General features: G+C 38.1%; 1 protein-coding gene across 2 annotated transcripts in view; it reads left to right on the forward strand.

The window, feature by feature from the left end:
* The window catches only part of NLGN1 (neuroligin 1), a 549,479-nt gene that overhangs the window by 234,754 nt on the left and 290,068 nt on the right, over positions 1-24,657 (forward strand). For both annotated transcript variants that reach the window (XM_087933470.1, XM_087933471.1), the window contains one exon: positions 4,372-4,524. In XM_087933470.1, coding sequence (XP_087789596.1) covers positions 4,372-4,524 — 153 coding nt within the window. The remainder of the gene's footprint in view (positions 1-4,371; positions 4,525-24,657) is intronic.

Below are 24,657 nucleotides of genomic sequence, written 5' to 3' on the forward strand. Positions count from 1 at the left end.
AAACAACTAGCTGGAAGGGTAGCCTTGCAGGCATACACTGTTTCCTCACTCATCTCCCAAGCTTTTCTTGCAAAGAGTTAGATGTGTCTGCACCCATACCTTGCATAGATAGTAAGAGAGGCAAACATCGGGATAGTTGATCAAGGTTGTCCAATATCCTAATCTGGACAAAATAAACTATGGAAACTGATGAGGAGGATGTTGATACAAAGCAATCATCAAAAGCAATTATTGCTTTTCAATCTGCTATGAATTCAGGATAGTGCATGAAGAAATCTCTTCAGAAAGATCTAGTGTCTCCAAAGCCATTCCCGACTTTCGTGGTCAATTTTAAACATATTTTTTTTATCTAGAATGCCAAAAATCTAGCTCATTTGTAGGATAACCTTCTCAGCTGAACCAGTCTGCTCAGTCTGCATCCTGAAGATGTTTCTATCACACCTACATTCTGATTGTAACTGTAACCTAATTAGTTGTCTCGAGTGCTACTTTCCAGTTTATGCAGAGTCTAGGAATAACAACAACGAGGCTCCAGACAGGTAGACAAACATCTAAAACAGTGATTCTCAGACCCACCCAATTACCATAGCATAGGAGTGTCAAACTCAAGGGGGCGGATCCAGCCCACAGGGTGCTTAGATCTGGCCCCTGGGGCCACCCTCGAAAAAGCAAAGGACTGGCCTGCAGTGCCTCTGCCAGCGAAAACAGAGCCCAGGAGTGCCGCTGGCAGAGAGTTGCAGGAGGCCGTCACAGCCAGAAATGGAGATCAGGAGCATGTTTTCACTGGCAGAGCACCACATATCCCCTCCCTGGACATGAGAGACGTTGAGCTGGCCACTCCTACCCTGTTCCCCCCCCCCCCAAGGTTAAACACAACCCTGATGTGGCCCTCAATGAAATCAAGTTTGGCGCCCCTGTCATAGCACACTCCGGGATGGTAGATTCTGTTGGAATTCTGGATTCCTTGACATAACTTGTGATCTCAGGGAAGCTATATTATTGTTGAGGAAGGAGTTCATTTTCAGGCTCATAGACTGAAAGTCTGGCATCTAAATCCATTTAAAAAAAAAAATCTTAATCAGCTTTCTGGGTACCAGTGCCAGCATTATGGAACAGCATCCCTCCCACGATCCAGATGTCTCCAAACCAGTTAGCCTTTTGTAAAGCCTTAAAAGAATTTGCTATTCCCCCATCTTTTTGATCCAGATGGTCAGGCAATCTCTGCTGGTTAATGTTGCCTTTTAAGAGTCAAATTTGTGTTTGTGACTTTTAAGTGCTAATGTTGGTCCCTTAAATTATTGCTTTTAAACGTCAGTTTTCTAAGATCAGTGGCTGCATAAATTATACACATACAAACAGTGGTGGAATTAAAAAAAAAATTACTACCGGGGGTGTGGCATGACGTGGTGAGCATGGCGGGCCTGGCAGGAGAAGGATACTATAAAATTTCCATTCTCTCCCCACTCCAGGGGAAGGACACTGCAAATTTCCATACCCTCCCCACCCTGCTTTCCAGCTTCGTTCTCCTGTGCAGGGCAACAAAGGAAGACCCAGCCAATCAGGGAGGCAGAGAATATATGAGGGTGGGGCCAGTCAGAGGTGGTATTTGCCAGTTCTCAGAACTACTCAAAATTTCAGCTACCAGTTCTCCAGAACTGGTCAGAACATGCTGAATACCATCTCTGCATACTTTTTATTTTTATTTATTTTCTTTTTATGTATTTATTTATTTATTTTTGTCAATTGCTTACAAGATAATAGGTATAATTAAAACATAGTTATGAATACATGGATACATATAAGAAAAATATAATAAAAAATAAAAAAAATGAAAGAGACAATAGAACAGGGACGGTAGGCACATTGGTGTACTTATGCATGCCCCTACAGACCTCTTAGGAAAGGGGTGAGGTCAATAGTAGACAGTCTAAGGTTAAAGTTTTTGGGGTGTGAGGAAGAAACCACAGAGTCAGGTAGAGTATTCCAGACATTGACCACTCTGTTGCTGAAGTCATATTTCCTGCAATCAAGTTTGGTGCGATTAACCTTGGGTTTGTATCTATTGTTTGCTCTTGTGTTGTAATGGTTGAAACTGAAGTATTCATTGACAGGTAGGACATTGCAATGTATGATTTTATATACTATACTTAGATCAGACTGAAGGCGGTGTAGTTCTAGCTTTTTTAGGTCTAGAATTTCGAGTCTGGAGGCATAAGGTATTCTGCAAGGAGTAGATGAGTGGAGAACTTTTCTTGTGAAATATTTCTGGACTTTCTCAATTGTGTTAATATCAGATAGGTAATGTGGGTTCCAGACTGATGAGCTGTATTTGAGTATTGGTCTAGCAAATGTTTTGTATGCTCTAGTTATTAGTGTAATATTACCAGAAAAAAAGCTACATAAGATTAGGTTAACAACTCTTAAACGCCTTTTTGGCTATGTAGTTACAGCGGGCTGTAGCACTTAGATCATTAGAGATAAGTACTCCAAGATCCTTGACAGAGTTTGGATCATCAACAAGGTCTTGACTATTCAGCCTGTATTTTATTTTCTGATTATTATTTTTTTGCCAATAAGTAGGACAGAACATTTATTTGTTGAGATTTGAAGTTGCCATTTGTTTGACCATTCTGAAAGGTAGCCAAGGTCTTTTTGAGGGGTAGCAGTATTGTCTGTGGTGTTGAATAGCTTTACATCATCAGCGAAGAGAATGCAGTAGCTCTTAATATGATCACAGAGGTCATTTATATAGAGTATGAAGAGAGTTGGTCCTAGAACACTACCTTGGGGGACACCACTGTTGACAGGTACAGAATTTGATAGGACGCTCCCAAGTTTGACCATTTGTCTGTTTGACAGGAATGCTTCTATGCAGTTATGCAGGTGTCCAGAGATACCATAAGATTTTAGTTTTAGGAGTAGTTTGTCATGTACCACTGAATCAAAGGCTTTACAGAAGTCTATGTAGATTACGTCTATTGCTTTGCCCTGATCGAGTTGTGTAGTCCATATGTTTTTGCAGTGTAAGAGTTGCAGATTACATGATAATTTTTTTCCTGAAACCAAATTGTTTATCAGAGAGTAGGTTGTTTGTTTCTAAGTGGAGGATGATGGATTGGTTAATAATTGATTCCATGACTTTACAGGTGATGCAGCATAAAGCGATTGGTCTGTAATTTTCAACTAGGCTGGGGTCTCCCTTGAAGATGGGGATGATCATGGCTTGTGACCATAGTTTTGGCAAGGAGCTGGTGGTGAAAGATTTTTCAAAGATTATGCTTAGAGGTTTGGCTATGGCAGTGGATAGCTTAATCATGTTGTGGTCACTATTGGAAAAGGGTTCTTTAATTTGTATTCCGTAAAATGAATTCAAACTATTGCAGAAGATGAGATCGAGGCAGTTGTTACGTTTAGTGTTGTTGGTTACTAGTTGTTCTAGTCCCAGATTTGTTACTGCATTGTAGAAGGTTGCATGTGTGGGTTCAGTTGTACATTCATTAAGGGTCCAGTTAATGTGAGGTAGATTGAAGTCATCAAGAAAGATAAAAGCGTGTGGGCAGGATGCTGCCCATGTTAGTAGTGTATTTAGCTTGTTTGCATGTTCGATGTCATAATCAGAGGCTCTGTAACATAGTAAGAACCAAAATGTGATATTTAAGGACAGTTCACAGATGATGGTCTCAGGAATAGCAAGCTCCTGGGTAACTTGGATGTTTTTTAGATGTAGGGACTTTTTATAGAAGATAGCAACACCACCTCCTCCACGTTTAGTTTAGATTGTTTAAGCAACTGACATTTATCATTCTGAATTTTCAGTGTAGAGGTATTCTGGAGGGAAAGAGTTCTGTAGGATGTTTCCTAAATTCAGATGATGAAAGTAGAAGCAGGGAAAACTGAACACATCCAATATACATTAATTCTTAATTTCCATTTTTGAACATTCAAGCTTAGGCTTCATAATATCATCAAAATGTCGTGATCTGATGCTCATTAAAAGAAAGCACCATAATAGCTATTAAAGTTCAGTAAATGAAAAGGTAAACTTGCTTGAAAATTGTTTAAATGTTTTTAAAAAGTGGTTTGCCGTTGCCTTTTTCAAGGTTTGTTTGTCTTCGTACTCTAGCCTAGAGACCTGTGATTTCTCCATCCAAGTACTAACAAAATCCTACAATACTTACCTTCCCAAGATCTTCCAAGTTTGAATAGATGTTACCTACCTCAGACAACAGCAGATAAAGTTGTAATGATTTATATATGTTGCTTGGGAAACATTAAAAAAAACAGCTTGGGAAAAAAAGGAAAACAACTTAAGATGTCTATGCACATTATAACATTCTTGAGATATCATGTTTCTTAATATTTTTCTTGCAGACATTCGAGATAGTGGGGGACCTAAACCAGTTATGGTGTATATTCACGGAGGGTCTTACATGGAAGGCACTGGAAATTTATACGATGGCAGTGTGCTCGCAAGTTATGGCAACGTGATAGTTATCACTGTCAACTACCGACTTGGGGTACTTGGTAAGCAAGATTTTACTTTAATACTTGCCTTGTGTGGTTCTCTTTCTCTTGATTAGAAGGTTGTAGATATAGATGTAGACATGGATTTAGATGTAGACGTCAAGAGAACGTGGTTCTTCTCTTTAAATGTTGCTCTATATTCAAGGATATATTTTGATTTGGTTGATTTGAATTTATCATTGTGTAAAGTCACCTGCCGTTGCATTCTGTTCTGATGGCCGAGATTTTTTTTTTAAAAAAACATCTTTTGGAATTATATGTGGTTGCTGCCTAAGAGTCATTAGTTGTACATATTGTCAAGTAATTTAAAGCGAATGGCAAATGCAAGATGAGGTGCGATTGTTTCTGTTTGCCAGGAGACAAAAATATGAATTCTGTTCTGACAGGTTCATTATGTATTTCTGTATAATAAGAATATTTGAGAAATGTTAATCACTGCCAATGTCAGCTTTTATATTTAGCATGGCACCTTAAAGCAGAAATGAAATTACTACAGCTTAAGAGCATTTCAGACAGAAGAAGCTATTTCAAAGGGACAATATTTTGTAGCTTTAGTTATGGAAAAGTACATTGAGCCTGTGTTGTTTACATGAATACAATCAAATTGGAAAGTCTGTTTCTTAGTCACAGTGTAGGTTTAAGAATCAGCCTTCCTCAAACTAGCCATAGCTGGAAAAATTAAAATTTCTTTCAAATCAGTTGCAGTTTCTGGTGACTTCATGGATACATTGATGTAGTTTTCTTGAAGAGAGGTCTGCTGGAATTGACTCTTGCACAATGTGGTAACTGCATGTATTTGTATTTTTTTTTAATTATTATTATCCAGTCTAGGGCATTAGATTGCAGAAGGCTTAGATTAGTAGCTGTAAATGCTTCTAAATAATGAATTTGATCTTTTGTTTTCTGAGTTCCTCTGAAGCACATTGTAAGATGAATTTAATACTACTGGCAGTTATCAACAATTTTAGAAGTGTATGTAATATAGAGTGAGAAAGTAATTTGTGATTTATAAACTCTGGTTTTCCTTAAACCGAAGGGAGATTGCTTGGTCATGTGGTTTAACTTTAGATTGTTTCTTTACCACTCAACTTGGGCTTGTGGTTTCCTGCTGTTGGCTCTTCTGTGGAAATCATCTCTTGGCTTTTATTTGATGGTTACAGAAGGATGCACTGTCTTAAAGATTTTTAAAAATGAGATTTCACTTCTCTTGGTGTTGGCTTTGAATGAAATAAATCTTCAGTTCATGAAATGTGAGAAAGCTACATATTTTTTCACCTGGGAATCCTTCCCTTTTTGCTGGAAAATGAACAATGCAATTTAATAGTTGTGTGTAACACAAAGTTCAGTATCCAGACCTTTGCTTTGATTTGTATCACATATATTTTCATGACTACTTAATGTATTCTTCACTTCCTCAATGCATTTAAATATTGACTCAAAATCTCTAGAGCTATGTTATGCATTAATATAAAACTCTGTGTGTGGTCAGCTTGCAAAATCATCTTTCTGTTTAGCATACATTTTTTGTTTCTGTTTTGTGTGCTTCTGGGTACAGGATGTAGGATAGCTCTACTTACATTTTAAATCTATAAACTAAAGTATAAATGATAGGAGGGTGGGTAGATATATTATCTAGATTAGAACAATATAATTATAAATTTGGAGACACTTTCTACTTAACAGAACAAAAGTAATGATATGCAATAGGTGGTAAAATACAATCTGGTCACACATTTTTTAATCTAACTGATCACCCTTAGTTTCTTCTTCCTTAGTGGAACAGCCATGTGGTAATAACACTACAAAGCTTTGAAAAGAGGCAGAGAAGATTATGTTAGTCAAATTTCTCCTGAGCTCATTACAAGCTGAACATACAGCTCTATCGAAATATAAACCCAGGTAATCATGGATTCACTGACTGCATTTCATTCTTGCTTTCATTTCTCCATATTTTTTTTCTCTAATATATATTTGTGAGGAAATGAGGTATTAGGGAAGGATTGGTGGAAGAAGACTGATAGTTCACTCCTTCTGAATGGTAATCCCTCAGGTATCCTGGTCCCAAACCATATGTTGTGCCTTCCAAAGCAATAGATATACAGGGATATCTCTTGCTTTGGAAAGCACAACATATGGTTTGGGACCAGAATACCCAAAGGACCATCTTTTTGCAAGAGGATCCAACAGGACCAGCAAATGAACATGCTACACATCCCTAGTCAAATAATGTCAGCTGGCGGATACCATAAGATAAGCTTTTTCCTCAGTGGCCCCTGCTCTTCGAAATACCAGCCCTTCAGAGATTGCACTGGCCCCAACCCTGTTAGGCCCTAAAATCCCTGAGCTCTGGGTGCTAAATGTGGCAATGACCTCATTACTGGCCAAGTATCTAGCTCCTAAGTATATTTAATTTGGATGGTTTTAGCATTTTTGTTTGTTTTACTGTTTCTATTGTTTTAAATATTTTTTAATATTTTAATAGTAACATACATATTGAATCACTTTGCCATGAAATGCCTGATTAGTACATTGTGAGGTAAATAGGACAAAGGATAACTAGGTATGTTTTCTGCCTTGAGTTATTTATAAAAAATAATAAAGGTAGCATAAAAATAATGTAAAATATAAAATATATGTTTAAATGGGGACCAGCTATTTTAATTACTAATTGGAGAATTTGATCAACACATTCAGAGTGATGAAACTGAGATGGGTGACCATATAAAATGAATGAATAAATAAATTTAGCATAGCCCCATTAATGAAATAGGAAATAAGTTAATTTCCAGGCACTGGATAATCCACATATTCACAGATATCCAATCGCAATAGACTTCCCTCTTACTATTTATTTTCCCAATTTTGTATATGTAATATACTTGGTAAAACTTAGAGATTAGCAAGTTTTCTGAACTTCTTTGGGAAGTCTTAATTTAAACTACTATAAGTATTCTATAAGAAAGTCCTGAAAAGTCTAGTTAAAGAAAAGGAACCAATTCCCCCTTAAATTGTTGAAAAATGGCTATTTAGTTTGAAATCTGAAGCTTCCATTTTTAATTATTATTATTATTTGTTGTCATTGTCTATATAAGTATCTTGATCAAATTCTCTGATTAATAATTAAAATATCTGGTCCCCATTTAAACAAATATATTATTTTTATCTCACCTTTTTATAGATTTTATAAATAACTCATCATATCTAATCTTCCTTCATCTTCCTATTTCCCTGATAATATACTATTAATCATAAATTTCATGGCAAAAGTGATTCTTAGTTAGAGGACTATGTATCCTTGCTCTGTTTAGAATCCAGGGTGTTGAACCTAGGAATTTTCAACACAGAGTACAATGACATTGCCTTTCTTATCTAGCCTTTTTTTTCTGAAAGAAATTGGGAGGCTTCTGTCCAGATCTTTTAATATTTCCTTGAATTGGCACTTCATTAAAATATGGGGATATGTTTTTTGAATCATTCATTGCAATGACATATAATTTGTGAAAGAATGTAGACCAAGCTTGGCAGGAATGGTTGAATTGTTACAGGAAGAGTTTTAGAAATGATTATCCAGTCCTGAGAAAGTATGAGAAAGAAATGCAAAATAATCCTACCTGAATTTTGTTTGGAATAAGATAATGTGGATAAACTATGGTAGGCTTTTGAGATTGTTATGTTATGTTTTCACAATAACAGCATTCCTTATTTTCCTGCTATCACTATTTCTTGACTTCGTCTACCCCAAAGGTTTAATACAAATTGCCTTTCTGGGCAAGAATTTTCCAAAACAGCTTACAAGTACTGTAGAAATTGCAAATAATTCTACAATGAATATTGTAGAAAACCAACTGAGCAGTTGGGTGTGATTATTCCGTGAAATAAGCTTCTGTGTGATTCTGTTTCAAAATTGTATTTGTCTAATTAGGACACATTTCCACACACTGAAGTTATTAATGAAAAAAAAATAACTATCTAGCAAATTGGAAATATTGTGTCCCTGGGTTTGAGGAAGAGACTGATTTTCTTATTCCAACTTTTTGCACAAACTATTACTGATTTCCTGTTCTGTGCCTTAGAATTAATCCTCCTGATATTTTTTTATCATGACAAATTTTGAATTCGTGATCAGTTCTAAAGTTTGATGATTCAAGAAGTGACACTGTTGTTTTTCCTTATGATCTTGGAAGATATTTTTAAGGACTTCAAGGTTTTGAATTATGTTTGCTGTCCTGAACTGAAGCAATATAATTTTGAATGATTGCTGAAACTACTGGTATACCAAGGCATTAAGAAAGAAGAAAGATGTGCTTTTTAAAATAAATAATATTGAAATATTTTAAATACTGCCGATTTGAGCTGCTACATCACTTCCAATGCTTCTATTTTCTTCTAACAAAAGCTTGGGAAGGCAGGTGACAGTGCCAATATGAGATAGTTTAGAGCTAGCTTGAATTCAACTGTGATACATCTGTTCATCATGAGGGTACAATCTCTTACAAGCTCCCCAAATCAACCGTTTGTGACTTTTCTAACCACTGCATTATTTTGGGGAATTAGACAATATATAAATGAGGCCTAACTCTACAGCTTCTTAACATATATTTGTCCATATACTACGGAACAGGTGACATGTGGGTGCATGAGGGTAATGCTTGATTCAGAGAATATGCTCTGGATAAAGAAATCAGCCATATATTTTGGATGTGTGCTGCATGCTATTGAAGACCAAGTGCACAATCTGAACTGCATCCTAAGCTCTATTTATACATTTCCCTGTAGTAGAATCATAGTACTGAACTTCCTTTCACTTACTGCAAAGATACAAAATGTATCTGATGGTGCTTCTTGTGAGAAGAGATAGCAACATCCTCATGTCTAGCCATGGCCCGAAGAATGTGCATACTCAACAGCTCTTCTGAGAGCTTCCTAACCTTTAGAAGCTTTTTCTTCCCTTCCCTTCGATTTCCTACCCTTTCCAACAGTTGGGAATAATGTTGATGTAACCTACCACCTTCCCTAGTATCTAGCAACGTCCCTACCTGAGTTGCTGGATTCCATTGGCAGGTTAGTAGTGGACTGCCTGAGGCTGATTGTCCTTGAAGACTTTAATCTGCCACTGGCAATAAAGTTCCTGGGTCAGCTCAGGAGTTTGGCCTTTATAATAACCACAGACCTCTCCTATATGAGAGAAGGCCCAACATTCACTAGAGGCTGGTTGTTAGATCTTGAGAACTTTTGTCTCAGGGCAGTTGCAGTGTGATTTGGTATTAGAGGATTTTACCATCAATCTGTTTTCCTAGACAGGCCACACTTTCATTGCTCTCCAACTCATTGGGATCAACCACGTCAATAAGGAAAAAGGGACTGTTAGCTTGGCTTGTCCATTGATAGTGTCTATTGGCTTCCAGAGGGAGTTTGAGATTCTTCCCAAGGAGAAGTCAGTCTGAACCAGACTGCATCTAGGAACTGTCTGTGCAAATCTTATAAACATTTTTACTTTGTTTCTGCTATCTACTATGATTGAAGTATGTGTGTGTGATAATATATATATGAGTGTGTGTGTGTGTGTGATAATATACAGTATATATGAGCCTCAGTGGCGCTGTGGTTAGAGTGCAGTACTGCAATTTGGCAGTTCAAATCCCACCAGGTTCAAGGTTGACTAAGCCTTCTATCCTTCCAAGGTTGGGAAAATGAGAACCCCAAATTGTTGCGGGCTATATGCTGACTCTGTAAACTGCTTAGAGAGAACTATAAAGCACTGTGGAGTGGTATTGCTTCACACACATACATACATACATACATACATACATACATACACACCATATATACACCATGCCATGTATATGTATATGTATATATGTATGCATGCATGCATGATCTAGGACTAAATACAATTTTCTAAATCTTTATTCCATTTATTCAATTAAGTTTTCATAAGGTTAGCAGCATTTTATTAAAAAAAAGAAATAGGGTTTTATTGCAGTAGTGTTTATTATCATCAGATTTAATAGTCAAAATGTAGTAGATTAGACTGAAAATGCCTCAGTTTAAATTGAGATGTCAGTTGATGCTGTAATTGGCAGTGCTGCCACTAGGCTGCACTCATGAGATTTATTGGTTGGGGAGGGGGGGATATTAAAATCTCACCAGACCTCAACATTCCTGCATGAGAACTTTGTGTGATTGAGTTCTCTGAGACTAGAAATGAAAATGTTTTGAAAATATTACAGAAAAAGAACAGATGGTCATTTTTTTTTGTCATATCAAATAAGCAACTAGCATCCTTTCCATTAAACTAAGACTCAATAATAGGATCAGGTACATACAAAGGGGAGAGATGTGCAAAAAGAAAATATCAGAGCAAGAAAATAATGGCTTACCAAACTGCATGGTTTAAACCAGGGGTGTCAAACTTGATTTAATTGAGGGCTGTATTGGGGTTGTGTTTGACCTTGGGGGGGGGACATGGCAAGGCTGGGGTGGGTGTGGCCCTCTGCCAGAGAAAATGGAGCTGGGAGGGGGACTGTGCTTGGCCCCCTGGGACCCTGTTTTCAGCCAGGACGGTCTCCTGCAATTCTCTGTCAGAGAAAATGGAGCTCAGGGAGGCCAAACTCCATTTTACCTAGCAGAGGGCTGCAGGAGCCCATCCCTGAAAATGGAGCCTGGGAAAGCTGTGCATCACCCTCCTGAGCTCTGTTTTTGTTGGCAGAGGCACTGTGGGCCTTTCCTTTGCTGTTTCCAGGGTGGCCTTGCAGGCCAGATCTAAGCACCCCGAGAGCCAGATCTGGCCTGTGGGTTTGACACCCCTAGTCTAGACTCTGGGAGAAGTGCAGGTAAAAATGCATAAGGTGGAAGAGCTGTGTAAGAAATGGCATGTGGAAAAAAAATAAATCAATCCAGAAAATGACAGGAATAAACCTGGGGTGTGAAGAACAAGGAAGTGTAGAAAATCAAATAGGACAATGTTGCATCTTCTCTGCGGTGTCCCATGGCTCATCCATTCCACAACATCTTTTAGTGCTGAACTTGCTGTTCTGGAAATGTCATGCAAAAGAAATGTTTTTTGTTTAATTCATGTATTAAACTTACGTCCTCCTACAAGCTGACAATTCTGGGAAGCTTACAGAGTATCCAATATACAAAAGTTAAAGTATTCCCAGCGTGATTAAAATGAGTAACACCATAAAAGTGCTCCAAGAACAAAAATTGCGCTATAGAAGTTATAATATTTTTTTTACAGAACTGGATAACTGGAGGAGGAAAAAAAAAGCCATTATCGTCAGACCAATGATGGGACCAGAAGGTTAATTTCTAGGCCCATTTGAGGGAACTAGCTATCTCATGCCTCTGTCCCCAGCACTTATACTGTATGTCTATTTATTGATGTGCTTAGACAATGGCTTATAAAGCCACACAATAATAAATCTAACCCTGTAAGCTTGTGATATTTGAAGAGCAGGCACTTTCATTATGAGGCCTCTGTCGACGCTTCATTCACATCTAGCATTGTGATTATTCCTTACCCCTAGCAAATAAAATAAAAATAATATTTTTAATGAAAAATCTTTTTTGTCTCTGTGCTATGATTTTGAAATACAAATCCTGTGCAACTTGTCCATTTTCATAACAGGATGCATTGAATTCTCATATTTCTAAAGGTAATTTAAGATTAAGTAGCAAATTAGTTCTTAAAACTATTGAAACTGACAAAGGGGCATCTATGCAAACATTGAAAAATACTGGTATTTAACTGCTTTAAGCCCTTTAAATTGTTATTTCAGACTTCTGCTTCACTAGACAGAATTTTTAGAGTTTGAGGATTTTGCCTCCCTCCCTCCTTTCCTCTCTTCAAATTATTTCAGCAAGGAAAATAGAATAGCACTTAGCAATAGCACTTAGACTTATATACTGCTTTACAGTGCTTTACAGCCCTTTCTAAGTGGTTTACATAGTCAGCCTATTGCCCCCAACAATCTGGATCCTCATTTTGCCCACTTCAGAAGGATGGAAGGCTGAGTCAATGTTGAGCCTGGTGAGATTTGAACTGCCAAATTGCAGTCAGCCAGCAGTAAGCAGAAGTAGCTGCCGGTACTGCACTCTAACCACTGCACCACTGTGGCTCAAGATATTGTGATGATATCATTACCGGTGCTGGGATGGATTGGCCAAAGCCAACATGTCTTTCTCTTCCTCTCTCTGCCAGTTCTGTATCATCCTTTTCTCTCTTAATTTCTCCCCACCTAACTGGCTGATCTAAGGGACTTATTTATAAATGAAATTGTTACTACACAGATAGCCGAATGTGGTGATAAAGTTACAGATTGCCAACTAACCATAAAAAGACATACTCAGTTCTTGGCCATAGACAACCTGAAAATAATGCTGGAGATAAGTCAGGAACAATGGAATAATTTCCCCTTTCCTTCTTTTCTTTAAAACATTTTCCCTCTTTTTCCTCTGATGCTAATGACACCTTCTGCAGTCTCATTTCTCACAGCGCAGTATTTACTACAAAGTCTTGGGGACTTGAATGGATCAAGAAATTGCATGAACTTCACCCAATACAATGCACAATTTTATTACAGGCATAATCCAGTAATTATTTTTTAAAAAAAGAACCTAAAATAAGTAAAAACAATTGTACATAAAGCTGAAAAGAAAAGAAATTCACATGAATTTTCAGACCTGAAAAAAGGAGATCAGGCACCAAGAGGTACAGAATTTGAAAACCCTTAAAAGTAAATATAAACACTAGTCAAGCAGAAGAACAAGTGACGAATATAAGTCATACCCTCTATTTCTTCTATACTGTAGGAGGATATAGCTGAAAGAGTCTGAGTCATCCCAACAATATACAGTACATTGATGAAAGGTAATATTTTTGTAATTCCACAGTAGGATAGTAGAAAACAATTCATCCAGTTTGGCCAAAGGGAAAGCCCAGTAGAATTTTCTTGCCCCGTTTTTGGCCTCAACGCACTCTGTTTTTGGCCTCCATGTGCCCCATTTTCTGCCGTCACGCACCCCATAGGATGCATGGAGGCCCAAAATTGGGGTGCTTGGAGGCAGTGATAGGTGGTGGCAATCCCTGTAGACTGGAACAGTGGATTGTTTGTATTGTGGGAGGCAGATCCAACTGATGATCAGCTGCTCATGCTAAATCGGGCTCTGCTGAACCTGATCAGGCTGTTTGCTGTTTGCTGCAAGGAGGCAAATTGCTGGGAAGCAGAGGCAGATTTTTTTTTCTTGTTTTCTTCTCCCAAAACTAGGTGCATCTTATAGTTTGGAGCATCTTATAATCTGAAGAATATGGCAAATAATGTACCTAATCAACTTTAGCTGATTTCAAAAAGCTAAATAGTATCAGACTTAGGGTTTGGATGAACCATTGCAAATAAATGGCAGAGCTGTAAATTAAATCAGGAAGTTGAAAAATCAGCCAAAATGACGGCCAATGGCAAATGAGTTTTAGGTGCCCCATCTATTGAATTAGGTAGTTATCTAAATTCTACCATCTATCTAAAATCATGAGTGAGGTGTGTCAAAAGATGACATCTTTTAAGAGACATTCTGAACATATTATTGCATCAGATTTTCTGAAATGTCTTTATATACTTTTCACAGTCTTTTCATGTTTGATAAAATGAAAAAAACTGCTTTAATTTTCTGTAAGCCACCTTCAGAGCCCTTGAGGGCTGGCTGGTTAATAAGGAATGAATGGGTAGTAATGAAGTCACCACTTCATGGCATGTATTTGTGAAATGTTTGTTGCCTGCAGCTGCTATGATTTATTTTGTTAATGTTTTTCCTGGAACCAGTCAATCAATCAAACTGTTACATTCAAAGTAGGTCACCCTTTAATGTTACCTTTGTTAAAGGAAGTCAACAAGTTCACTGTGGTTAAGCCATTGCACTGGGTGGATCATATCCCTTTTCTTTTTATGGGTACTTGAATTTTTTTTCTAATTCTTATATGAATATTCAGTGCTCTTTTGCATTAATGTGTTTGCAAGGTCATATACGGTATAACTGTACACATGTGCATATTATAGGAGTAGAAAAATCCATGTTTGCCCTGATCTCAGCAAAGCAAGGGAGGAGCTGTCCAGCAGTTCAGCAATAAAAAGACATTAGATTGACTACTGGGCTAACTGTCCAGAAGATTGCTTCATCAGATGCAAATCAATGGAAGCTGTGCCATCAGTCATTTCCAGGAAAAAATATGAGAGTAATATTGGTTTCATTGATTTATTTATTTTCTGATATTTATTTCATTGATGTTAGTAATAATGTAATTGTATTCAGTTGAGCGAGATGACTGGCAATAATTAAAATGAAGAACATCAAGTAGAAAATATAAACATAAATTAAAAAATAGTTCACAAATTAATTTATATTTACAAGGCCGATGAAATATTTGAACCTTGTCTGCTCTTCTAACGGCAGAGAGACTGAGAACCGCTTTTCAAGGGAGAACATTTCAAACTTGGGAATGACCTAGAAAACTCTTTCCTATATGTTAAACAAACAGTAATTGGCATTTCAGGCATCTGCAGATCTCTTACAGATCTTATGTTAGACAGGCGAAATGGTCCCTTTTATACGGTCCTAAGTTATTTAAGGCTTTAGAACTGAACACTATTAAATTATATATGGGTGCAGTTGACAATCAGTGAAAATTATTAAAATCAGCCATTACAGATAGATTCAACCTGCAACCACTATGTGATAACCCGGGGCATGGCATAAAGGCAACACAGTCACATAAGTAAGAAGAGTCCCTTTAATACCTCCAACTTTGCCCCCAATGTCCAGGTTACCTTCAGCTGGAGAAAAAAACTCTCCCAAGAACAGTCTTTAAGTGGAGGAAATTCAGTCCGAAAACAAAGTACATACAAACTGTAAATAAAAATCCACACAAACCACACTGCAGTAATTAACTTGACAGGGCAGGAGAAGGAATTCCAGATTTGAAAGGCCAGCAAAACACACAATTGGGAAGATGCCAGGAATCCAGATAAGCCTCGACAATAATTCACAATTTGCTTCCAACAAGTTTGCTGTGCACAGCTTTCCTTTTTAAACACTGTGTTCCCAGCTGCAGCTAATGAAGGGAATCAGGGTCCTTTCCTTCCCCATAAGCCACGCAACTCATGTTGCTCCCTTTTCCATTCCTCCCTCCCTCCAGGTGGGCCTGGATTTTCCTCTGAATTCCCTCTGCCTTGGTCTACCACTCCCCTGTTCTGCCCAGCCGGATTTTGCCCTTCCCCAGTTTCTTCCACAGCCAACGGAGCCACACTCCCACTCCCCGTCAACTGCTTGGCCTCCCCCTCGGAATCAGATTTTGATAGGAGCATGACACATTACTTATTTGTATAAGGTAATGAAGTATATGAACCCAGCAAAAATATTATATTGTTATTAATTTATATATGAAATGAAAATAAGAGGGAAAATATAATTTGTGTAAAAGTGATGAAGTTAGAGGGAAGGGTGTGCATGAAATATATAGATATACATAACAGTGGCAAAAGTAATATTAAAAAGGGAATAAAATATTGGATAATATAAATCAAGATGAATTTGTGAATGGAATGATATGATTTGATAAAATTTGCAAATATGATGAATATAAGAATATATGACTAATGAATATAGAGAATGAATAAATATCAATAAAGAGATTGATATATAAAGTAATGTATGAAATTATAAAAAAGAAAATTGTTAATAAATAATTATGTGAAATTAGATAAGAAAGCTGTATCGGTGTTTATGGTCATGTTTGTTTTAAAATGTAAAAAGTCTGGAACCACACTGTTCACCTAAAGACGTTTTTAAAGAAATAAAAATAAAAAATTGCAAAAACAAAACAAAGCCCTGCAACCATTTATTTAGAGTGACTGTTAAAAGTTACAATGGCAGTGAAAAAAATGACCACTTTTCACTTATGACCATTGCAGCATCCCTGTGGTCACGTGATCAAAATTTGGATGATTGGCAACTGGTTCATATTGATGACCATCTGACAAGCAAAGTCGATGGGGGAAGCCAAGCTCACTTAACAACCACATTTCATTAACTACTGCAGTGATTCACTTAACAACTGTGGCAAGAAAGGTTGTAAAATGGGGCAAAAGTCACTTAACAACTGTCTCTCTTAGCAACATAAATGTTGGGCTCAATTTTGGTTGTAAGTCAAGGACTACCTGTATACCATCCCTGCCATTTGCACCGAATAGTAGCCAATTGCAATTTCTACAATTTTAAAAAGTAGACCCATAAGATTGTATTGAGGTAATCAAGACTGGGCAAAGCATGGATGATTGTTGCTAATCTATCCCAAAGAGGCTTTTTCAAGAGGCAACTGGACTTCCTGGTTTTTCTTTGAAGACATTTTGTGTCTCATTAGAGCTGAAGAAGCTCCTTGGATGAGAAGCAAAATGTCTTGAAAGAAAAACCAAAAAGTCCAGTTGCCTCCGGTAAAAGGACTTTTGGGACAACCATGACCTGGATGACTGAGAATCTCCATAGACATGGGAAATATCACAATTGGCATAGTACTTATAGTTATTCAAAAGTTGCATTGCTCTCATATGTAAATCCAGTAACAGCTGAATTTATGGAGGTAAAGCTTTTTTTTTTTTTCAGGCCAGGGCAATGCCATGCAGAAAAAGTTAGATTGCTAACAAAATTCTAAGTTCACTTTTCTGTTTATCCTGATAAACCACTACAGCTTTGGTACTGATTTAATTGTGACCATTTCTCCTAAATAGGACCCTGACACAAAGATGTCTTTGCTGTTTGGACTGTGGTTCAATACAAGTAATCCTCAACTTATGACCACAATAGAGCCCAAAATTTATGTTGCTAAGCAAGGCAGTTCAGTGAGTTGTGCCTCATTTTGTCACCTTTGTTCCACATTGTCAAGTGAATAACTACAGTTAAGTAAATCATTTAGTCGTTCAGTAAAATCTGGATTCCCCCATTGAATCTGGTTGTCCAAAGCTGGCTGGGAAGGTTGCAAATGATAATCACATGACCCAAAGAATTTACTGTCATAATTTCCAATAGATTGCATTTATTCTGTTAAATGCATGCCAATTGCCAAGCACCTGAATTTTGATCATGTGACCATGGGGATTCTGCAATGGAAGTAAGTGTGAAAAACAGTCATAAGTCACTTTTTTTGGCATTGTAACTTTGAACAGTCACTAAATAAATTGATGACCACTGTAACAACTCTGGAGGAAATCCAAAGATGGAGAGTTGGCCCTTTAGAAGAGCATTCAACAACTTAATTCTGGGCTTCGTATAAACAGATATTATTACTGATAGACTGTAGTACATGGTAGAATTCTTTTTCAGAAGGGCTTTAGGGAAAGACTTGCCTAATTGGGTAAGAATGGATTGTAGCCTAATCTGTGTAAAACTTACAAATCGCTGTTAAGTTTTCTATTTAATGGTACAGTAAAAATACTTTATGAACATAGTTACTTTATGTCTTCTATTAGGGCCTAAATTTAGATAGCAGAATTAGATAGGAGAGACAGTTTAGCATAGCGGTTGTCAGCTTTGGAAGCCATATTAGAACTAGAAGCTTCCTCGCTGCCACATTCCTGTGCCTGGGAAAGTAGGAGGGGGGATTTTAGAGTGTTGGTAGTTAGACATAATAGCATTCTTCTTTTCTGTCAAGGTCATGTTATTTCTGCACCTCGAGGAAGAATAGTTGAAGGGATGTCTCAAGTTGGGACGGTTGGTGATTGGACCTTGTGATGGACTGATGGGTGCAAGGGTTGGGTTTTGACTTTTGAATTATTAAGAGAAAACCCGGAATTCTCAGATTCAGGTTTTCCCAGATGTACCAGTATATCTACTCTAATAAAAGGAAACTTTGAGAAAATGCCTGCCTCAGAGTTTTTAATTGGAGTTGGGTTTTTCTGGAACCCTGACAGCGGTGAATTCATCAGATTAGAAGACTGGGAGAATATGAGTTCTAGTCCTGTGTTAGGCACAGAGCATTGATCTTGGGCCAATCCCTCTCTCTCAACCTAGGAACCAGGCAATGGCAAATCACTTCTGAATATCTGCCAAGAAAAATGAAGGCTTGTTGAACTAATTCCCAGGAGTCAAGACTGACTCAAGCCATACACACACAGACAGACACACAGACACAGATACACACACACAAATTATTAATGTATTGGACGGATGGAATGATAGGATAGGATAGGATAGGATAGGATAGGATAGGATAGGATAGGATAGATAGATAGATAGATAGATAGATAGATAGATAGATAGATAGATAGATAGATGATGGATAGATGGATGGATAGATACATAGATAAATAGATAGATAAATGGATGGATAGGATAGATAATAATAGATAGATAAATCTAAAATATCACAGATGCAAGGGTGCATTTTTTTAAAGTATAAATCATGAACTTTTGAAGAATGAATTTCTGTGGGTTGTTTTTTTTGAAGGATAACCTGCTGTATCCAATATTAAGTTATTTTTCTGATAACATCTTTATCTACTATCCAACATTGTCTTAGAGTCTTCTTATTTTTTACAGCTCATATTATATTATGAAGTAAAACTTAAGAAAATGTTAAATCATTAGCATATGAGTGACTGGCATATCTATTATCTTTTATGACACATTAAAAGGGCTGTCAAGAACTGGCATTTTATTTAGTCTGCTTCTTCAGTGCCACCTCAAGCTCCCAACCCGCTCCCCAGCCCAAGCAGAAGTTATAAATGATAGATGAAGGGAAGATTATATATTATTGCCTAATTAAATGTACATTAATGTGTAATCAAAGATGAGAAATTAATAGCAAAACACATCAATGCAGCAGTAATAGAAACTGACTTATTTGAGTCTCCTGCATTTTAAGAGCAACAACGATTGCAGTGACTGGCTAGGATCCTTTAACAATGGCATTCGACAGCTTTTCTTGCACACTGGCCAAATTGTGTGACCTACTTCACTGAAAACAGTTATTCTGAAATGTAAGCGGTATTCACAGAATCAATTCTTGGCTTGTTTGTGATGCATTCCATGTCATTGCTATGCAAGCCTGTGCACGGCTACATATTAAGGTGCAGACAATCACCCTGATACTGTCTAGCGAAACAACATGCCATTTCAATAGGTCTGGCATTTTCCATTCCTCCTACAGATTAGTGGCTGCTTGGCTTAGGGAAATTAGTGAAATAGGTGAAGGCATGGATATGGATATGGATATGGATACGGATACGGATACGGATAGGGATACGGATACGGATACGGGATACGGATACGGATACGGATACGGATATGGATATGGATATGGATACGGATACGGATGGATATGGATACACACACACATACATACATGTAAACATACATACATACATACATACACACACATATGCACACACACACACATACACACACAAACGTGTGTGTGTGTGTGTAATATATATAACTGTGTAATGCTATGCTTTGCTTCTGGCTAGAGTTAGGACAATTGAATGGAGCTGAATGTTTACTGACCAGATACCCTTCATGACACCTATGTAGAGTTCACAGCAAATATTTTCTCTTTGCGCCTTGATAGAGAAACATCTGTTGCTGTCTAGGATTGACTTCTCAACCTTCTGAGTGGGATGTGAGCATCTTCACCACTAGGCCACCACACTGCTTATGTATATGTGTGTATGTATTTATATACAATGTAAATATACATAATCTTTAAAAACTTCCCCTCTCATGCAGCAATTCTGGGCAGTGTACAAAAAAACATGCTCTAGTGAAATCTTGTACATGGAAGTAACTCCTGTTCCATTTAAAGGATTTTCTTTCCTGATAGATTTACAAACTTAATTAGGCTTGGGTAGCAGATGATCTATTAAGTCAATTTAGCTCAGTTCATCAGCTCTATACAAATCGCCTGTTACCTGCATGACAATCCTTTTCTTCTAATTCTCACATTTGCACGCAAACTGAACAACTTTACTTCCTGTTAAAAAAAAAACTAAGTTCCTGGTGAATTGGGATCAATACCCTGGATTATATAATTTTGAAGTTCCTGGTCAGGAACTTTTCAAACTCCTTGGGTTAAAAAAACCATCTCCTCTAGTTCTTTTGTTGTGTTCATAGTTGCATTTGCTCTTTTCTCATTTGCCTCTAATTTGCAGGGGGAAATGCTTTATCTTCAAATTCTCAGTAAGTGACTAAATACTTTCAATAAATTCAGGAAAGTGAGGAGCAGTTAATTGTGGCGAGAACTTTCTATTAGTGGAATATTTTCCTTTTCTCCACAACACTCTTATCCTTGGTCCAGCTTCCTCTGTGTCACTGTGGAGTCGTTACCTTTGCTTGTACTTTCATAATCAAATATGCTACTTGTTTTGATTGCAAATGAATTATTAAACATCTGAGTCTGTCCTGTTTAATGCAGTGTAATATTGGGCAGAAGAAAGAAGGGGATAACCTCTTACTTTGCTTGCAAATTGTTTCGCATAGCTTGTTTCTTAGCATCATCATTTTCCCCCTGTTGTACCAGGTAAAAGGAAATGAATATAATTCATGGATGGGAGGAAAAAGTCATGCCATCTATAGGTTTTATTCTAACACAGGGGTGTCAAACTCAATTTCATTGAGGGACCCATCAGGGTTGTGCTTGACCTCAGGGGCCATGGGGTGGGCGTGGTCAGGGTGAGCATGGCCAGCTCGATGTCACTCGTGTCGGGGACACCTGAGATGGTCAAGTGCTAAGGCAGGATTTCCCTCAGACCATCCCTCCCTCTCATTATAATCTCATTCCTTCCTTCCTTCCTCCCTCTCTCCCTTCTTTTTCTTCTTTTTTCTTCCATCGTCATTCTTCTTTCTTCTTCCTTTCCTTCTATTTCCTTCCTTGCTCTCTTCCCATTTTTCCTTCTTTTTCTTTGTCTTTTCTCCTTTCCTGTCCCTTCTTGGATGCAAAAGGGGAAACATTTCTCCTTTTGTGTTGCTTTTAGTTTGTTTTACTAGCCCTTCACCAGCAGGAACTCAGCTCAGGGTGCCACATGCGCACCCCCAAGCCCCATTTTTGGCTGTGAGGGCCTCCTGCACCCCTCTGACAGAGAAAAATGGAGCTCAGGGGCCTCTCGAGCTCCATCATTGCTGGCAGAGGGCTGCAGGAGGTCATCACGACTGAAAATGGAGCCTGGGAGGTACAGATTCCATTTTTGCTGGCAGAGGCACCGCAGGCTGGTCTTTTGCTTTCCAGGGCAACCCCAGGGGCCAGATCTAAGCACCTCATGGGCCAGAACAGGCCCAAGGGCCTTGAGTTTGACATCCCTCTTCTAAAGCATAACTGTTATCTCAGCTTTATACAAGGGTGGTTATTGCCAATTCAAAAGTTCATTTTTCTCACCGTCAGAGTTTTAGGATTTAGAATTTGAACAAATTATAAGCAAGATATAAAAGTACATATTTTTCCTTCCCATGCCTATGAGTGATGTCATGTTGGCCACATAAATGCAGAAACTGCTTCGGACAGCGCCAGTTCATTGGCCTTGAAATGGAGATCCACATTGTCCCTTATATTTGCTTACGACTAGCAAAATAAAATCTGCAGGAACTCCTTTCCTTCCTTTCCATCCTTATGGATAGTTTGTGTCTTCCTCAGTGATTCACTTAACAAATGTGGCAAGAAAAGTCATAAAATGGGGCAAATCACACTTAACAAATGTCTCACTTAACAACATAACTTTTGGACTCAGCTGTTGTCGTCAATCAAAGGCAACCTGTTTATTTACATTCCATTGCAATGGCTGCTAGGACTGATCTCTGGCTAGACGTTCAAGTGATCATTTGCCTGCTGTAAGAGTATTTTTCTGCAGGAAGCTTTTATGAATGAATATATTCTTCGTTCTTTTTTCTTTTGGCAATGTCACTTTTTGTAAGACATTCCGAACAAGCATATCACTGAATATGGATTTATTTGCAAAGTTGTTTAGGGAAAAAGCAGGGACCTTCTGACAAAGGATAAAAGCCCAGAACTTAGTACTGACCTGCAGTATGGGAAAACCAGCATGAGGTGAAAATTGTATTTAATCTGCAGTGTAAAGGCTGAATAGGAGCTGGATGCACATGGACTCTTCTCTAAGCTGCCAGCTGGCTGATCCTAAAAAAATGTGCCTATAGTTGGCAGGTGTTCCCTTTTTAGTTCTTCTGTCTAGCTGCTTATTTGAGATTCTGCTCTTAAGTTAGGGGCTCCTAGAAAATCCTGAGCACAGATGTACACCCTTACATTCTTTAATGTAATATTCAACCTCAGAATAAGCCAGATGATGAGGAATTTCAACCACTCTTGCGCTTGGATTTACAATGCCTCAATTTCATTGGGTGCTTAATAGGATTAGCATTTGGTTTTTCAGGCCGCTTGGATTTATGGCGTTGAAATGGCTCTTTGAAAGGACTTGGAAGAAGACAGGGAGAAGAGTGCCACGCTTGAATCTGTACCATCAAAATGACAAAACAACAGTACAGTCAACAGTAGCTTAGCGATGAGAGATGTTTAAGTGGACAACTGCTGAGCACTGCAGGATGAATACATGAGATGGGCATCCTGAATTGATTATGTGCTGAGACAAAAATTATTTTCCCCTAACATTCCTAATCTGTGCTTGCCCTTCTCCACCTTCTAGATATAATGGTATTGAGGTTCAGTGTACAGTGTACTGTTTTCATAATCTACTACTTTTCCTAGCATAGCAACAAAAGAGTTATAAGCACATTTTGCCCAGTTCTCACAATGTAAAAAGAGATATATGTACCATTATGGGCTGCAGAGCGTACTGGGGACATTATCTATGAGGTATGATCAGCCCTGGTGTGAGCAGTGCGGTGGCCTAGAGGTGGAACTCTCACCTCACCATCAAGAGGCTGTGAGTTTGATCTTAAGTAGAAGAAAATATTTCTCTCTGGGCACAATGAGAATTTATCTGCCGAATAAAATTCCGCATTGGTGACAGGAAGGGCACCTGGGCAGTAGACACTCTGCTCCATTCAGTTGCCCAGACTCCACCCCACAAGGGATTATGGGGTCATAAAAAAAGAGGCGATGATGATGATCAGCCTTGCGGTTAGAATAGAGAACAAGATTTCAAGCTTTCTTGAAACTTCAGCTTTTGATGGAGCGAATCTTATACAGGTAGTCCTTGACTTACGACCACAATTGAGCCCAACGTTATGTCACTAAATGAGACATTTGTGAAGTGAGTTTTGCCCGATTTTACAACTTTTCTTGCCACAGTTGTTAAATGAATTACTGCAGTTGATAAGTTAGTAACCTGCTCGTGAAGCGAATGTGGCTTCCCCATTGACTTTGCTTGTCAGAAGGTCGCCAAAGGTGACTGCACATGACCTTGGGACACAGCATTGGTCAAAAGTATGAACCAGTTGCTAAGCATCTCAATTACAGTCACATGATTATGGGGATGCTGCAAAGGTTGTAACTATGAAAAACAGTCATCAGTCACATTTTTAGTGCTGGTGTAACTTTGAACGGTCCCTAATTGAGCTGTTGTAAGTCGAGAACTAAACCAATGGATTGTCATTTGCCTTTTGCTTGAAGATTTTTAGTGTGGGAGAGCCCACCACTGTTCTAGGTAATTGGTTCCATTGTCAATCTGCTCTTACCATCAAGACATTTCTTCTTCTGCCAACTGAAATCTATTACCCTTTAACACAACCCCATGAAACATAATTCTGCCCTTTAACCTCTTTTATCATTTACTCTGGGTTAATCTTCCGGATAGTGAAAGATTGCTATCACATCCTATTCAGTGTTCTGTGTTTTGTGCAAAATTGCTCACTTCCTTCAGCTCCAGAGTAGTAAGCAGATCATCTTTCAGAAAACGTAGATATTATCGAAGAATCCTCCGTAAGCTGATAGGGGACATCCTCATCCCATCAGGCAGCTTTAAAGCCAATTAGCCAAATGGTTGTGAGAATAATCACTGTTATTTTCTTCTAACTCAGTTTCAGAGGGGAATTCTTTTCCAGGTGTCCACAGCATGTGATTTTGATTGTTTGGCTGAGCTGCTGTTTTCAGAGCCATTGGCAGGGCTTACAGAAGAAGCAAGGACT

The sequence above is a fragment of the Pseudonaja textilis genome, chromosome 4 (assembly GCF_049901715.1).
Source record: "Pseudonaja textilis isolate UNSWEBS1 chromosome 4, rPseTex1.2, whole genome shotgun sequence".
Taxonomy (NCBI): Eukaryota; Metazoa; Chordata; class Lepidosauria; order Squamata; family Elapidae; genus Pseudonaja; species Pseudonaja textilis.